The following is an 18,537-nucleotide window of genomic DNA, read 5'->3' as shown; positions in this document are numbered from 1 at the left end:
CTCTCTCTCTCTCTCTCTCTAAAATGAATAAATAAAAAAATTAAAAAAAAATTGGACCGAGTTTTAAGCCCACCCCCACCATGAGCAGGAATCCACTCTCCACAGTCAAACCTTCGCTCCAAGGTAGAGATGACATGGCAGGTGATGGCATGGATTGGGGGACATGGGGGGGGTGATGGTGCTTCTGGACTAGCCAGGGATGGTGAGTTCTCAAAGTTCCCATAGGAAGACACCCTGGGAACTGCCCCTGGTCTGGTGGCGAGCCCATGCCCCACACTTCTCTGGGACTAATTTAAGCCCAGCTGTTGCCTCACGGTGGAACCGTGAGCACGGGACAGACCTTACAAGCTCCTTAGGATAAGGGGCTAAGGGGTGCTGCAGTGGAACAAAGACCCACACCGGGTCCAGGGGTCACCTCCCCTTCTCACGGCCTCTTGTGTTCCAAACACACTCGATCTGGGAGCCCAAAGTATCACTGGTGTATTTTTAAAGTCTTTTCCTTCTTGGCTCTGCAAAAAGGACAGGGATCCATGTGGCTTCTGGCAAAGGGGTGGTGGTGCTTGTCACCCACTGCTGGGAGGCCTGCAGAGGGCAGTGATCATCCCCAGGGTGGGCAGAGCCACTGGCAGGAATCTGTCCCCAACCTCCACTCCCCCATAAACCCCTCAGCAAGTTCCCCCAGTTTCCTTTTGGGTTTTCTTTTCCATGTTAGAAACAGTCTAGATATCAATCCCTCTTGATTTATGATGCCTGGCAACAGGAGTCTCCGGGACCCTGGAAAGTGGAGCAACCCCAGACTCGATGTAAACTGGCAAGTCTGCCTTTCCCGGCACCCACATGTGTTTGGATACAGACACCCAATAAGAAACCTGAATTTTTACTTCACAACATGCAAATACAATACAGCTTACCCTCTTGTGGCGAGGCTCGTTTATGTGGCCATATTGTGTTTATTATGGGATGCTCCCCACACACCCCACCCCACGTGTGGTTCACAAGCATCTTCCCAGAACCACGGAGAACTTCAGAGCTTGGCTCCGGGACCGCAGAATCAGGAAAGAGTAAGATGGCCCCGACCCCACACAGCCACCATCCCCAACAACAATAACACCAGAGGCTCCTTTGCCGTGTTGCCAGGAAAGCTTGAAGTTCTGCCAGGAAGAGTCACGAAAGTCCCACATAAGGGGTCTTCCGTGATGGACATCCAGAGTCCTGGCTCCTGGGGCGGTTCCACACTGCAGGAAGTGCTCTGGGAAAGGAGCCTTCCAGGAGGGAGGCATTCTGTAAATTATGTCCGTCTGCCTAAGGGCTTTCTCAAAACACTGTCTTAGGTACAGGGCTCCTTTGAAAAATGAATGTCCTTCCCTCTTTCTCAGGTCTCCAGAAAGATGGCCTTTTCAGACTTTGTTTCCTTCTCATCTCCCTGGTGGGACTGAGGAAGGACATGCCATCCACCCCAGGCCCGCCCTTGACTCAGCAATGGAAAGGAGATTGGCTCCCAGGAGTCCATAAACATTTCTGGGAAGACAGCTGCCCCTTTGATCACAGTGCTGACCCCTTTCTCCTGTTTTCCTCAAAATAATTTCTGGGGAAGGTGACCTCGCTGGGCACCAGAGCTACAGCACCAGCAAAAACGGGGGCACCTGCAATGACAACACGTACGGGAAACAATATTGGACATAAAGTGAACCACAGAAGTCACAATCAGTAGGAATGTCAGAACCTTGCTGGGCTTCTTTTCACTTACTTATTTAACAGTTTAGAAGGTATTTTCCTTTGAGTTGCATGAGAGAAGGCACACCACCTTTCTGGTGCTTTAAGTTCTGTAAAACACTTAACAGGGGCCACAGGCAGAGACCAAGGCCTGCCGCTGGATGCTCTAAACCAGCCGTTCTCAACCTGTGGGTCGCGACCCTGGTGGGGGTTGAAGAACCAAAACACAGGGGTCGCCTAAAGCCTAAAGCCAAACGACCCCTGTGTTTTGGTCGTTAGAACCCCGCCGGGGTCACGACCCACAGGTTGAGAACGGCTGTTCTAAACCTTTCTGATTCTGCAGGCAAGAAAGGCTGAGGCTCCGCTCTGGGCAGAGCCAGCCTTCCCCAGCTAGCAAAGGCTTCCTGGGGGCCTGGTCCTCAGAGGACAGCAGGGGACTTATGCAAAGAACAGTCCCCCTGAGCTTCCCACCCAGGTTGGAGACTGATGCCCAGGGCTTCACAGCAGTGGATGGAATGGGTGTAAAGAGAGGTTCATTGAAAAACAGAGGAGTGAAATGTGAGGGGGAGAAGAAAGAATGGTTTAATCCAGGCATCTTAAGCGGCCTGACCCCCGAGTCAGAGTGATTTAAAGTCTCCATTGAGAGAACAAATGGAAGATGAGAGCGTTTCCTGTTGCAGAGTGACACTTCTTGGCTACTCAGATGCTGTACAATACAGCATTATATCAACCCCCTCATAGCTTAAGATATAAATAAAATGATGTATGCCTTCAAACCCATTTGCCAGCAACCCCCGTTGGGTCGCTGACCCTGAGGAGAAAACAGTAGGAAGTATGGAGAAGGCTAGAACAAAATTCAAGAGGTAAAAATGTCACCTGTAATGAGAGTGACCAAGGCCAGGCAGGTCCACACTGAATTTAGGCAGATGGTAAAGAAACTGTGGAGCTGGAAAGCGCAGGGCCATTCCTGTTTAATAGAGTCTCCCAATGGCAGACAAGCACACAGGCAGGAAAAAAACTGCTTCTCAGGCAAGCAAACAGCAAAAATGACCCCTCACAGTGGTGGGCACACACCCATAGCCTTACACAGACTATACATGCATGGCACTGCCAAGTGCTCACACACTACTCAGGCAAAGTACAAGCAAGCAAACCTAACATAGCCATTTTCCCAACATCACCCGATTGCTACTGTTTATTTAATGGAACAGGGATGATTTTCTTTATTCAACATATGTGTATGATAATGAAGGAGGCAAAAAGAAAAAAGGAACTATCAGTGGGCCACTTCAGAAACAAACCAACATTGGCTAGCTTTTTTCTACATTTTATTGGTGTTCTTTATACATATGTACTTACAATTGAACTAGTGCTCACTCAGCTGACAGCAATGGTGGATTAGGGTAGTGTCTGTTGTTCTTTTTTAAATAAGGTTTAATTAAATGAAGAACAGAAATGAAATTGTCAGACATAAAAATAGGAATTGAATCGCTTCTTTTTAGCTGGATCTTTAACATTGACTTGACCATATGGACACTGCAGAAGAAATAAAACAAATGATTGTTGAATTACTCAGCAATCATCTTGAAAAGGTACAATGTTTCTCATTGTGAAAAAAAAAGGGACCTCCAACCATGTTACAAAGATTATTTGATCGGGTTCTGCAGACTAAGAGGAGAATAGTGTCACTCTGGTGAATAATCATAATTAGAGTCCAAGAATCACTTATTCATAGTATCCTTCCAACTTTAAGATTTTATAGTAAAATAATCCTCTAGGAAATCCTCAAGTCCCCAGTTTATGCAAAGCTCTAATGTACTTCATTAGAAACCAATAATGGGCCCTGGCCAGTTGGCTCAGTGGTAGAGCATCAGCCCAGCATGTAGAAGTCCCAGGTTCAATTCCCAGTCAGGGCACAGAGGAGAAGTGACCATCTTCTTCTCCAGCCCTCCACCCCCTCTATCTCTCTCTTCCCCTCCTGCAGCCATGGTTTCCAATCAAGCAAAAGTTGGCCCTAAGCAGGAAGGGTGGCTCCATGGCTTTGCCTCAGGCACTAAAATAGCTTGGTTGCCAAGTAACAGAGCAGTGGCCCAGAGGGGCAGAGCATCGCCTGGTAGGGGGCTTGTTGGGTGGATCCTGGTCAGGGCACATGTGGGAGTCTGTCTCTCTGCCTCCCCTCCACTCAATAATAAAAAATAAAGAAAGAAGAAAGAAAGAAACCAAAAATGACACAGGGAGGAATGCGCATAAAAGCGAAGGTTTAATTTTTCAGTGTGGGCTACAGTTCATACATGGACTTAGTGTCTTCTCCTTAATTATAAAGTGGGTGGGTTAAGTGAAATAATGCCTTCTTGCTCTAAAACAGGGGTCCCCAAACTTTTTACACAGGGGGCCAGTTCACTGTCCCTCAGACCGTTGGAGGGCCGGACTATAAAAAAAACTATAAAAAAAATCCCTAAGCACACTGCACATATCTTATTTTAAAGTAAAAAAACAAAACGGTAACAAATACAATATTTAAAATAAAGAACAAGTAAATTTAAATCAACAAACTGACCAGTATTTCAATGGTAACTATGGGCCTGCTTTTGGCTAATGAGATGGTCAATATGCTCCTCTCACTGACCACCAATGAAAGAGATGCCCCTTCCGGAAGTGCAGGGGGGCCGGATGAATGGCCTCAGGGGGCCACATGCAGCCCGTGGGCTGTATTTTGGGGATCCCTGCTCTAAAACATATAGTCAAAGTGGTATGTAGACAGAGGCTGTAATCTGTTCATAATCTTATCTCTGTAACAATTTACCTGACTTAGTATGCTTTTGAAAAGTTATAGTGGAGAACCCATTCCAGTTTATGTTGCGCTCAAAATGGGGAAGGAGTAGTTAGCTCATCTGAATCAGTGTATACATAGAGCTATATATTCACTGACACAGAAGTTTCAGGAAATGCACAGTTTGGGGTAGCTAATTGCATGGTGAAAGATGGAGTAGAAAGTACCATAGAAAGAACAGAGGGGAGACAAAGAGAGAGGAAGAACGATGAGGGAGGAGTAAAAGAAAGAAAGAAGGAAGGAAGAAAGGAAGCAGAGAAAAAGGAACGAAAAGAGAAAAATCACTATCATTTAAAGGAATCCCATCTCTCAATACTGGGCAACTTTCTGTTTATTCGGCTAATAGTGAAGAAAAAACAAAATGCTTTCTGGGATCCAGTTGGCAATATTCTAGCTCCCTTTTCCTGCTCTCTTTGTACTTACCTAGTGAACACGACTTATTTAAAACCTCGTGAAAAGTTTCCTTGTAATAAAGAACTCCCATGGATTTCAAATCATGGCGTTTCAAGGACCTGATGGTCACAGTGAAATGTTACCGAATTCCATTAACTTTAAAGGTCCTATGTTGGTCCTAAGGACTTTCATTGTCCTCAGCTGAAGGAGCTTGTGAAAAGTGCACTCGAGGTCTAGTTAGCCTTTTTTATTTGACTTGTTTTTCAAATAATAGGTATTTATGAAGTTACAGAAGCCCCGCAAACTACTGCTGTAATGCGAGAGTTTGCTACTCACATGTCTGCAGGCCGAGCCACAGCATTTCCCTCTCTGCAAGTGGGCGACCCGTGTGAGCACCACGTAGCCAGTGGTGGGATCCATGTAGTTCAGGTGACCGGCCTGAGGAGGCAAGAAATAAAACAATACATTCATCTCAACATCGGCCTTATCTCCTCCCCCTCAGTCCCGCTCACAAAATACCACCAAGTTTTTTCTTTTCAACGGTATGAAACGTCTCCCCAGCAATTTCGGTGGCCCCTTGCAATTAAAGACCAAATGCATTCCAACATCATATGCACTCCAGCATTATGTGGTCGGAGGAGGAAGTCTACAGTTGGGAGAAAAACTCTAGAAATTGATGGGAAAACAAGAAGTCCTCTATGCCCAATAACGATGCAGCCACTGCTCAGGTGTTTTTCATCCAGTTCCTAGGTAACAAGTTTAATAACTGGTGATTTCAATGACTTGGAGAGCTTAAGAGGCTGAAAATGAACTTGCACTCAGAAGTCTCACTCACAATTTCAGTACTTAAAATATGTGAATAGTGATTTAAACTTACAGAGAAGGCGCTAATGGAAACCAACAGTCCATAGAAAAGTATGACCTTCGCCATTATTGAACACTTTTCTTTACCTCCGTGATGTGTGACCTCATTGAATATTTTACACAATTTTCTTTTCCTCTTTTCAAGTGCTGTTAGTTCTGTTTTTAAGCAAAAAAAATGCTTTATGGTAAAACATAAAGCATCGTTTTACCATATTAACACTCGCTGCTTTCATGAGTTTGAGCAAAAGCAACTTTTCCTTTAGGCCATGGTTGTTCAAATTGCCCCACATACATGGTGTGAGGGCAGAGTTAACAATTTGACTTCTTCTTTGGTTTTGACCATATGGTGGTGCTCTTAAACCTGGAGATTTTGGAGAGGAGCTTCCTTCTGTACTTTTTACAGAATGCCTTTTCCATGCGTAACTTGGCATCACTCTTGTTACAGCCCAAACACACAAAACTTGTTTCTGTAGGTGCCACAAACTACTTCTTCGGAGCATCTTCCCATGGCTGAATGTTTTATTCTGGCTGAGGTTTCAACCAGCATGCTTCATGAATCAAGCATGGAACAGAAGGACAAAGAGAGTTCAAGTTTTCATCTCCTCCAAGGCATCCCAGCAAAGACAGCCCAGGGCAGCAGGAACCCAGCGAGCAAGTCTCACGGCCCATCTTGGGGGCCTCCCAACCCTCTGGGACCACGGAAGCCAACGGCAGGAACCCAGGGACACAAAACACTACTTGAGAATGACCAACTGGCAAGACCTCACTTCTTTATTTACAAGCCTACTTTTGAAGATTTAGAAGGAAAACAAAGAAACACCAGATACTCCGGCAGCAGCCTTCTCTCCACTCTTTGTAACTTTTGAATCTTCAGAGGGCCATTATTTGGCAACCTGGAAAGCTACTGGATTGCTCCTGGCCTGCCCACTTTCTTGCGGGCCGAGGAACTTTGAGCTTGGTGGATGCTCGTACAAACTTAATTTGTCATTAGTGGATGAGCCTCAGGTAATGGGGACAGCAAAGATGAAACCGCAGTGGTGACAGGTTAGCCAGAGCAATATGCTCAGGGAGGCCGATGAGCCCAGGGAGGAAGGGAAGAGAGCCACCTGCCTTGAGCTGCAGATGCAGGGCTACTGTGAGGAAGGGGATTCTATGCAGGACCACTGTGAGGGAGAGGCTTCTATTTCTGGAAGAAGAAAGACAACCAGCTTGTTACAATCAGCCCGTGATGAGGGCCCTGGAGTGTGGACACTGAGTGGGGAAATGCTTCTCTCCTTTCCCAGGCTGATTGGACCTGTCCTCACATGCCACTGATATTTGCTCTGAAATGAATAAAATGTTTTGTTCATATTTACCATATTTATATATGGTGAAGTGTGAGAAGCAGTTACACATTCTTTTAAAAACAGTTGAAACCAGAATGATCCAAAGCCAGCAGTTGTTTCCTGATGACTCTTTTTTTTAAAAGATTTTTTTTAAATTTTATTTATTGATATTTAGAGAGAAAGGAATAAGAGAGAGAGAGAGAGAGAGAGAGAAGGGGGAGGAGCAGGAAGCATCAACTCCCATATGTGCCTTGACCAGGCAACCTCAGTGTTCCAGGTCAATGCTTTATCCCACTGCGCCACCACAGGTCAGGCCCTGATGACTCTTTATGTAGACGTTTCAATACTTGAAGGAGTCAGGTAGGATTCTCAGGGCCTACTGATGGTCAGTAGGAAAAAGTCCACTTTAGGCAACTTCCAAGGTTTTCCTCTCTACTTCTTTGGCTCATGTCATGTCAGACAACACCAGTGCTGTCAGGTACTGGCCGCACATGTGTATTAAATAGGTTACATTCATATCATCTATGTATCTTTATGATAAAACTCACTTGCTCACTCGGAGATTAAAAAACCATGTATATAAACACACTATCTTTAAACTCATGGATCTGAGGTGTCAGAAAGTGTAAGGGGAGACGCTAAGTTTTGATAATGGTGACAAAAAGCAACGGCCAAATCCCCTAAACAGAAGAAAACAGGGCTCAGGATTATCTAGAGAAGATGTAAATGCCCAACCACAGTTTCCTTTGAAACTGTGCTCCGTGAGAGTGCAGGGAAGGGACAGAAGGATGGTAGCAATAATTAATGTAAGTTAAAAATGAGTTTATGTTGTATTTTTCATGATAGAAATCATTGGATAGTAGGGTGTTTAATTGATCACACAGATAAACACCCTACCTGTGTTTTTTTTCCTGTGACTTTCCAGCTCCTCTATCACCTCCATCGACTCCTTCACACCCGTCCCCCAACACACACACACACACACACACACACACACGTGATGGGTCCTATTCTGCCGGAGTTTAGCTCGTACACTGATCAGAAACGAATCCCACTCATACTCAGGACAGACAGTCATACACTCTCAGCCCAGTATCGGAAACTGGGGTCACTTTTCCATAGAAATGGTCCTGGCTGGAAATGTGCACGTCGTCAGAAGCCATAGGCCGGACGGGCCACGGTCCCATAACCTCTCTCCTGCCTGAGACGCGCGGGCGCTCGGATCCTAGGGTTCCCTAGGCCTGGAAGAAGGAGGCTCATCGCGCAGGCGCACGGACTCCGGAGGAGCAAGGTGGGGCAGGGGTAGGGCGGGCAGCAGCGGTCTTATTGCGCAGGCGCACTGGCGAAGTGGGACACGGGGCGGGGCCTCACCGCGCAGGCGGCTGCGTGCAGATCCACGATCAGTCGCTCCGTCGCGGTAAATGCTTCGCCTGCCGGGCGCCGATCCGCTCCCGCTGACCTGTCCTGCGGTCGCGGCCCGGCGCCGCCGCCGTCCTCCGCAGCGGAGCAGAGGCTGATGCTGGGGGGCTGGCGGAACCCTGCTACGACCCAGATAGGCCTTAGCGGCCGGGCGGCGTAAGGCCGTCCCCCGAGAACCGCGCCCACCAGCGCGGGGACCCGCCTGGCCGCCATGGCCGCCGCGGGCCGAGCGGCCCCACCCCCGCCGGCAGCGTAAGCCCCGCCCCCGCTGCGTCCTCAGCGGAGTTGACTCAGACCCTGTGTGCATTTGAGTATGCTTCGGCCCCACGCTGGACCCGAAGAACGCCGCCTCCAGCCTCCCGGCCTGAATTCTTTTACGTTTTCGTTCTGAGTCAAAAAGTGCATCTTGAGCATGACCGCCACAACGGTCAAGGTGCCAGAAAGTGAACAGAGTGCCCAGGTTTTTTAATGTCCTGAGTATGCACGCCAAGGTAACAGGTGCTAGGGACAACGTGGGAGGGCCCAGAGTGCAACCAGACACTAAGGAGAGGGGAAAGAGGAAAGCTATCCTGACAGCCCCAGAAATTGAAGTGGAGAAAATTAGCAGGAGCCCAGGAGGTAGTCTCAGGTGTTAGAATTAAATTTACACCTCTCTGCCCCCCATTCTCAGCCTAGGTTTCAGGACAAAGAGGGTTGAAGAGTAGTAGCCCTTTTGTAGGGGTTTGCTTTTAAAGAAGGAGGACAAGGGTAGATATTTACGTTGTGCAGGATAGCTAAGCCACCAGAGATCTGCACTACCCAGCGACCCTGTCGTCATATTTGCATTTTTTTAGTAGGCACTGATTGAAACAATCCTATTGGCCCATTATAAATCTGATAGTGAATTACCGGAAATATATTGGAATCATATTTTGCGAATCTGTTTCCTTTGTGTTGGAATAATAAGTTTAGAAGCTGGAAGGCTAAGGAGAGCTCCTATAGGAAGATATTGAAAGGTGGGACCAAAAACATGAGGTCACCCAAAGCAAGGAACTGCAATTAGAAAAGGGAATTCTCCATAAATCAGGGTGCATGTGTGTGTTGCCAAACCAAATTCTCAAATAAAAGGGAATGAGCCTACAAGTTCAGACTGAGTGCACTGTTTTAAAAATTGATCATAAGAACCTGTTAATAGATCATAAAATTAATTTAAAGGGTGGGGACAGCACTTTACAGAAATGAAATGGACCAGACCACGTAGAAGATAAAGTCATCTAGGAGGAGTATTTTTTTTAGGTGAAATATGGATGAGTGTTCGGTCTCCAATTTTCAGCTATGCTTCTGCAGTGCTAACGCCCTGGTCAGGCAGGTTCTTTGCTCATGGGTGAAACATGGCTGCAAGAAATTCTAAGAGCCTCATCCTTTCTAATCCTTGTCCAGCTAAAAAGGAAGCCTTGCCATGAAGCTCCTGGGCAGGAAGCCTATTTTTCCCCCTGGAAGTCCTAACATCCATTTCCCCAATGTGTCTGTAGGGCAAATGAGTTTGTAAAATTTGTATTTTTTGAGTTTGCTTACTTTCATTTAAAAAAAATGGCGCTGGGCAGCCACTTGTGTGCTTGCCCTCAGAGCAGGGCAGTTGATTGCAAATTGTGGATTGCCTTCCTGCTTAGGAGGGGCCATTGTTTTGCTAAGGTTTGCTGGAGGAGGGGGTCTTTGTGGGCCCAGGCAGTTTTGCAGAGAGAGCAGAGAGAATGCAGAGTGCTGAAGAAGAAGTCAGTTTTGCAGAGAGAGATGGTGTGCAGATAGGGAACCAGAGCTGAGGGGCTTTGCGAGCTCCCCTGAGACTGGTGGGGCCTTTGATCCTAGGAGAAACCGGAGAAGATTCTCCCCATTCCGGAGAACGTGTCAGGGCTTTGGGAGCTCTGAATGAGAGAGAAGTGGTCTTCCTGGTGTGTTTGCTCATCTGCCAGTGCGAGACTTTAATAAACGGAATGGCCCACCATTTTTTAGCTCCACTGTTACTTTACCATCTGCCTAAATCCAATGAGAACCTGCATGACCTCGAAAGCGGCAGCTCTTGGCCTTAGAGCGTCCATTCCTGAACCAATCTTTGTGAGTGCAGATTATACTTAAACCAGTCAGGGTTGGTTCCTGGAGCTGTCCATGGCTGAGAATGGCCTGTATTCATGCTGGGGCTGGGAGGAGGGCAAAGTTAACACGCGTCCACTACACTGAGACTTGCAGAGGCAACATAAATTTCTTTGCCCCACCCAACCCCTTTTAGTCGTATTTGTTTATCATCTCATGTCCCTCCTTTAAGCTCCCACAATTATTTGCTCCATTTTAGCATTTTATAACTGTGTAATCATTTTTTTTGGAGTGTTTTCCCAACAGATCGTAAGATAGTAGGGAACATGTCCTTTTCATCTTTGTATCTCCACGGCACATCTTGGGCTTTATTCATAGAACCATGACTCTTCATAATATATCATGAATTTTTGAATGGACAAAAAAGTGAGTGATTGTTTCTTAATTCTCAGATACATATTAACTATACATTCCACCATGAAAATGGAAATTGAGCATTCTGTATATAAAATGCAGATTTGGAAATATTCACTATATATTAATTGGTACAAATGAACACTTAAAAAAACTGATTGATAACTATACCGACTCTGAAATCCTATTACATTGTATTTATGAAATAACATTGGGCTTCTTGACTGATAAACAGGACAGATGTGTACATTATCAAATTATCATATCCACGCCTCTGAAATGCTGAGTCTAATTGGCTTTCAGTGTTACCTCGTAATGAATCACAAACGTGCTGCGCTGGTAGCAGACCCATCAGTGCCAGTGTCTCCAAGCCATGCGCCGATTCCTGTCCCTGGACTGCCTGCCTGGCACAGTTGTTGTGAACGCTGATTTATGTATTTAATGTTTTTCGCACAGCCGGCTGGTGTGTTGTGACATGTCATGCTCCACGTAGAGTGCATTTTCACTATCAATCCTTATGATGGAGAGCAAACGTTAACACGCCCCTGAGGTTGCCTATAGGGAATCTATGTTTTCATCTCATTGGGCATCCAACAGCCCGCTTGGTCTCACCTAGTTGGTCTTAGAAAATCCTTGCGGGGATCATAACCACTTCCCTGTGCAAGTCCAGCACCTCTGCTGCTAGCCCACCGGCGCTGCAGCACAGGGCACTCCTGCACCGGCTCTCGCCCTTCTGTGTCCTTCTGATTCTCTTGGATGCGCTGGTGATGCGCTACACCTGGCATTATCTAGCCATTCCGTCTCCTCTTCTACCCTCTCCATCATTCTCTAATGAACAGTAGTCTGCCTTTTAGCCCCACTCCTAACGTTAGCGTCAGGGATGGCTTGATGCTTAAATCCAGTTACTTGCGCTCTGCCGACCTGCCTGAAACTCCACGCTGCTTCCAAAGCCATCCATCACCTCCCCGTCTTCAGTCCTTCTCACTGTACAACACCACCCCTGGGTGGTTTTACCTGGGCTGTGGTTTTACTCTGTCACCTGTATGCTAATGATACCCACATCTCTGCCTCAAGGGCAGCAGTTGTGAGACCCGCACACCTGTCTATCCATTCGCCTGCTGGACACCAGGCACTTAGAAATACTTCCAAACTCACTGTTCCCACAACAGATGTAATCGTCATTCTCTTTAAAATTCTACTTCCCTGTTTACTGTCTATCTTAAAGGCACAGCTGATTCAGAGATCTTATGGTGATACTTACCTCTTTCCATACCTCCCCATCCAATCTCTGAGTTTTTCCAGTTATACTCACTTCAGTCTCAAACCTGTCCTCCTCTGTGCCTACCATTGCTGTAGTTCAGTTCATTGCCATTTCTTTTCCCAGAACCACAACTAGAATGAATGGTTCACTCGTATATAAATAATATGTAAATAATAAATAATGCAGACTTATTCAATATCAGGAGACTTATAGTTTATACTTTGTGCTATTTATTCTGACAAAAGTATTTTTCAATCTTCTTGGAGTGGTGAAGTTATACCCTAATTACAGCCTTAGCCCATCTGTCACTTCCTCTGGGAAGCTCTCCCTGGTTGCTCACTTTGCTCAGTGTTTCACCAGTTCCCACTGCAGGTTGTGCTGGACACACCACCTCCTCACTCTCACAACATCCGAAGTGTGTCTCTGCATGTGTACTTTATTAGTGCACAGTTTTAGACTTATGAAGGCTTTTTCATTGGTAGATTGTGAGGTCTTTAAGCAGAGAGACTGTCTTAATTATCTCTGTATCACTAGTAGCACAAATACATAGGAAATGCTAAAAAATACATCTTTCTTGAGATGAATAAAGAATGGCCAAAAAAACCCACATTTGAATTGCATGGTGAAGAAACGATACGAGTGCATGTTTCCCTGATAGTTTATGGTTAAGAATGTGTCGGGTTTTATCAACCCAACAGTTGTTCTCAAGCTGTTCTGGGACATGATACACTAAGATAACAAGATAACTGTGATTTTTACTCGGCAATCTCTATTGAGTCCCTCTCCTATGCAGTCATTGAATTAATAGTAAGTGCATTTCAAATGAAGGAAGTTTATGTTGACAGTGACATGCGGCCTTGTTAACCCTGAACGATCTTTCCAATTATAAACTATATGCACGCAATCACTGTCACACAAGATACCCACACTAATTACTTCTCACCCTTTTGTTATGCAAGTGTTCCAAAGGAAACCTATTTTACAGATATTCCATATTGACAATGTAATTTCCAGAAAGACCATGGCTAAAAGAAAAAAAAAACCCTGCAAGAACAGAATTTCATTTTTACCTGATTGCAATAAAGGGGTTAGTGTTGTGTCTTTTAAATGATGTGGGCAGCCCCAGTGTTGCAGGGTTTCCCACAGACAACACAGTCCTAAAGAGATCTCGGCCAAGGCCATAAACACAACACGCAAATCAGAGCGTCGTTCTATGCGCTCCTGCTGCTGCCTGAGGGAGGGACACAGGACCACTGTTCCATGACTGGCATGAAAGGCACCCTGAGTTTCACGTCACACATCCATGACAGTGATGTGTCTGGCTGGCCTGCTGTGTATGATAGATGTTAATATCTTCCCTGAGGTGGGCACGGGTGATATGCCTCAGTGCTCATCACAGCGCCCCTGCCGCCCTCCCGTTAGGTGCGTGGCAGGTGCACCACTTGATGCACCTTTGACATCCTGGGGAACCCCAGTCAACTCCGAGCAGTTCCACCGTCATGCCGCTGTATGTATGGTGACACTGGTAGACAGAGGCGGATTAAGGTCAGTTGAGGCCCCGGGCGCAGAAGTAAATATTGGGCCCCTTACATTAGAAAAAAGTGTAAAGTTGGGGTTTTGTGGGACCCTTCAGAAGTTGGGCAGGCTGGTACGCCTGCTGTTAAATCCGCCTCTGCTGGTAGAGTTCTGGGAAGATGTTATAAATACCAGTTGCCCTAGCCAATCGTATTTGTTGATGGCACATGTCAGAGAGCATTGTTGTGAGCTGAACCAGTTTGTACTACAACATGGGACCCATGATAACAGCAACATCAAAGCATCATGGCTGGCTGAACACTGCACAGTAATACCAGGATTTCTCCAACAGCAGTACGTTGGGGAAACACAATGGGGGTAACTGGTCCACCAGCCTAAGTTCCAGGATAGTGAGACATGTATACCCTGCCTGCCATTTTAGTTCACAGCTTCAAAATGACCAAAGCACATTGTATATAAATGTTTTATAAAACTGCTTACAATTTGCAAGTATGAAATGGAATAAACAAAAATAAACCTAAAAGCACCAAATGAAGGTACTTCATTTCCAGTAGTTTTTATTTTTACCATTCAGGTGGAGTGTTGAGTGTTGGGTTCTGAATTATTTTGGTGCAAGACAGCAATACAGAGGTTCACATCTTGGGTTTAAAGGTGCAATGAATGAACTGAGAAATGGGCAGTCGCCAGGAACGAAGCTCCACCTCGCTTTTGATTTGACAAGTGAGAAAATCATTTTGCAAAATAAAAGAGCTATCAGCTCTATAGGGTCCAGATTTCAAGAGAATAAGTAATGTCATTCCCCTCTCTGAAAATGTAAAATAGAGGAAAAGTAAGAAAAAACAATATCCTGATATAGGAGATGGAAAACATGACCTGAATCCCAGTCTTTTATCTGATAAAGAAACATTGCTAGGGAGAGAAAGGCCCGCCATCCATGCACCCCTGCCCAGCCTTGGATGGACACATCACACATCCATCATGGGCATGAGTTTGTTTTCTCTTGGAATGTCCGCTGAATCCATTCTCTTCTGATAAATGTGGACGTTTTGGGCGGATGAAAATGAACATTGATTTTATTACCACACCATCCACTGTCTTTGAATTCCTCTAATTGGAACATTATTAAACTTGTCTCTCGGCCATGCTCTCATTGGTCATCGTATTCCTAAAGGACTTAATCTGTAGGCATGTAAGGTATTCTAGGGGAGTCTTTCTAGGACCATGCTTTTCATCAGTGGTTATGTTCATCCTTCCCATTAATGTTTGAATCTTAATGCTGGGCACTAGATCCTGCCTCTAAAAATGTTTAGCCCTATTTCCTATAAGGACTCAGCATTGACTTAAGTCTATGGTAAGTAAGAGACATGAGCACTACCATTTGCTCTTGCCATTGTGTGAGTTCTGTGATAAAATTCTCTGATCTTTCTTAGGTTTCCATTAAACACATTCTGGTTTCTAGAACTAGACTGATAGAGCACCGTGTAAGCTCCTTACCATTATTTGCAGTATTTTCCTATGTAGAAGATTTCAGGAGAATTCACAGAAAAAATAGGGGTAGAAGCAGGGAAGCCAGACTGCGGAATAAGTGTTGAAGTGAGTGCAGTGGGACAGTTGGCATTCACAGTTGCACACACCCGCCTCTGGGAGGCAGTAGGGTGCAGGGCTTGAGAATGGCTTCTCATTGACTTCAAGTCAACTCCAACCACCTTTTCTGGCTGTGTGATCTGTGCCTTGGTTTTATTCTGTGAAATAGGTATAATAATAATGGCTCCCCCATCGGGTTTTTGTAAGGATTAAATGAAATGCTTCCTGCTGGGTACTTTTCATCATGTCTGGTACAGATTAAATGGGACGTAAAACTCAGCTTTGTTACCATGGAATAGGCTGCCAAGCTTTGCAGGTTCCCCATCATTAGAAGACGTAAGCAAAGGTGGAATAATTGTAGCGAATGTCAAGGTATCTTTCGTGTATGACAACAGTGGTGTTGACCTGTGTATCACACTTTTCTCCTACTGGTACAGTTCCAATGGCACAGACTCCTGGAGGCTATTGCTGACCATGGAACACCACCACAGGCATCCAGTCTACATGTCAAGTCATGAAGCAGACCAATGATAGAAGCCAGAGACCTGGACAGACAGACTCTGAATTCAGTTCAGGGAAAGCACTAAAGCATAGTTCTTTTGATAATTTAGACTCTCTCTTATTTGACAGCAAACAACATTAAAAAGGGCTGTAACATTCATTGTTGTTAAGATGTAAATGGGAAAGGGAACACTAATATATAGATAGTGCAGGAAGAAGTGGAAAGGTTTGGAAAACAAACATGGCAATGTGTCATACGTTAACCGTCATGTTCTCTTTGACCTACCAAGCCCACTTTGGAATAGCTTTACTGTAGAAACAGAAACATAATTTTTAAGACCACACTACATGAAAGAATCTTTATCACAGTGTTGACGGCGGTAGCCGAAAATTAGAAACAATCTCATTGTCTATCAACAGGACAATGGTTAAATGTAGCACATTTTTACTGTGGAATGTTATATGACTGTTTCAAAGGATGACAGGTTTCTGTTATTGACCTGAGACGTCCATGATGCATTGTTAGGTGAGGAAAGAAAGTTCTCACATAATGTTTACAGTATTATCTAATATGCTGCTCACAAAAATTAGGGGATATTTTATAGCTTCATATTCATTTTGAAATATCCCCTAATTTTTGTGAAGAGTATATTTGGAACAGCAGACAAACAAAAAAGCTTCCAAACAACCTTTGAACATTTTCACATATAAGAGGAAAGGTGAGGCTGGTTACCTGCCAAACTTTGGGGTGGGGTCAAGGAGGGAATCAGTGCCTTTCATGTTAATTAATGCACTGTTTTACAAATTACTTTTGGAACAAAAGATACTAAAAAGAAAGTGTTATAAATAAAGAAGAACCTAATAATTACAAAAAATGTGCCTACTTTTGGCACAATGCAAATTTCTTAAGAAAAATATTCCTACTCTTTCTTCCTATCCTTATTTTTTAATTCTTTCTGGCCTCCCCAACCAACCCCTCCCCCCAATCCAATCCCCTCTTCCCTGTAACTTCATGTTCCTTCTCCCCTCAAAAAACAAAGGTATTTTTGTGGAAATGGGAACATATTACAAGGCAAGTGTTGAACCAGACTCGAAGTGTATTTAAAAGCAGTTCATATATATATTTTTTTCACCTCAAGCACAAAATATATGCTGCAAAAGTTCTTTTTAAGAGCCCCTCCCCATGTTTGGGTTCTGCCATTTCTAGTGAAATGAAACTTCCTTAAGACCTAGCTGTTCAAAGAGGATACAAAAACAATATGCCGGGGGTTTTTTTCTTCTTTTTATAAATAGGAAGACCAACAGCTGCATTCTTTCTTATGGTAAGCAAGAATAGCTTTAAAAAAAATCATACATTTTTGACTATGACTTTACATGGATAAGGGAAAAAAATAACGAACTACATAACTAGTCAAAATAAAAGGACAAATAAAGCCACGGTTTTCCACATGTAGCAATAACACTTAGCTATTCATAAACATTTGTGTGGATAAACAATTGGAAATTCCTCTTCCTAAAATGGTATATCTTCAAAGTCTGTAATGAATTATTTGAACTATGTGGTTGAACGCATTTTATCTTTATTTGTGAAGGACTCAGGCCCTGGCTGAACTTCTTTTACGGTTGCTATAGTCTTGCATGAACTCTTCTTAGAATTCTATTTTTATCTTGCATTTTATTGCCTTAAACATCTTTATTGCAGAATACATGAAGCAAATACAAAAGTATGGAGGAAAAGTGTAATAGATGCCCACATACCCCTCACCTGGCTTCAACACGCATGTGTTGGGTTTTATCTACAACTCATCTGTTCTAATCATATAAGAGACTTGATCAGATTTACATTATTTTTTTCTTGCCAAGACACCTTGTAGGAACTATTAACACGTTTTCTTAGGAGGCACCAAATGTTTGGTTGTACTTCCCTTTGTGATGTTAGTAGTTGTTTAGCTGAATATCTAGCTTCCAACAATTTATTAGAGGTCACAAAATAGTGCTCATTGTAACATTCCTTTTTTACTTGCTGGGATACTTCTCTTCGTAGAAAACTCTCCTTGTCAATCATTTCAGTGACCTGCTGTCACTGTTCATAGCAGGAACGCACCCTGGGCAACCACTAGGCATTGGTAGGAACTTTCCCCACAGCCCTCACGGACTTTGCATCCCAGAGAGTGGAAGGTGAAGGTGTTTAGTGCAAATAAATATTTTATACTGAGGGTGGGGCAGACATGCCAATCAAACAAAAGATGCTGGTATACCTTCCCAAGGCAGGGGATTCAGGTCTTACCTGTCTGCCTGACCACGTGGTGCCACTCAAAATGATGACAGAGAGTGAAGTCAACTCCAGGCAATGTTTATTTTGGTTTATGTTACAGGTGCTTTAATGAGTGAACTTAGAGGCTTCTTTTACTCCAGAGAAGAGATGGATAGAAGGGAGGAAATAAAAAGTAAGGGAAAGACGTGAATGTGTGTGTGTGTGTGTGTGTGTGTGTGCGCGTGAGCACGTGTGTTTACTGGGGAGGACACAGTCTGTGTGGGGAAGGTTTCAATCACTCTCAAGGGTTTGAAACTGTTCAGCAACATACAAGTGGCCTGGGAACATGGTTAACACAGAAGAACACGGAAAGCTG

General features: G+C 44.5%; 1 protein-coding gene across 1 annotated transcript; it reads right to left on the bottom strand.

The window, feature by feature from the left end:
- Nucleotides 1–3,006: 3,006 nt before the first annotated feature.
- Nucleotides 3,007–8,783, bottom strand: C1H1orf53 (chromosome 1 C1orf53 homolog). The gene is made up of 3 exons (XM_066253523.1): nt 8,497–8,783; nt 5,273–5,374; nt 3,007–3,249 (listed from the first exon to the last, which is right to left on the bottom strand). The coding sequence occupies exons 1-3, from the start codon at nt 8,755–8,757 to the stop codon at nt 3,178–3,180; spliced, it is 435 nt and encodes a 144-aa protein (XP_066109620.1). The 5' UTR covers nt 8,758–8,783; the 3' UTR covers nt 3,007–3,177.
- Nucleotides 8,784–18,537: the final 9,754 nt, after the last annotated feature.

Source organism: Saccopteryx bilineata, chromosome 1, assembly GCF_036850765.1.
Source record: "Saccopteryx bilineata isolate mSacBil1 chromosome 1, mSacBil1_pri_phased_curated, whole genome shotgun sequence".
Taxonomy (NCBI): Eukaryota; Metazoa; Chordata; class Mammalia; order Chiroptera; family Emballonuridae; genus Saccopteryx; species Saccopteryx bilineata.
The sequence above is the reverse complement of the archived record's forward strand: the minus strand, read 5'-3'. Positions and strand labels throughout refer to the sequence as shown.

What these genes read in the sequence shown, in the direction of transcription:
- C1H1orf53 (XM_066253523.1), bottom strand. Translation starts at nt 8,757, where the DNA reads ATGGCGGCCAGGCGGGTCCCCGCGCTGGTGGGCGCGGTTCTCGGGGGA. An exon ending in TGCACGCAGCCGCCTGCGCG is followed by an intron (nt 5,375 to 8,496) that starts GTGAGGCCCCGC and finishes TTGCCTCCTCAG; the next exon opens with GCCGGTCACCTGAACTACAT. An exon ending in GTGGCTCGGCCTGCAGACAT is followed by an intron (nt 3,250 to 5,272) that starts GTGAGTAGCAAA and finishes TTTCTTCTGCAG; the next exon opens with TGTCCATATGGTCAAGTCAA.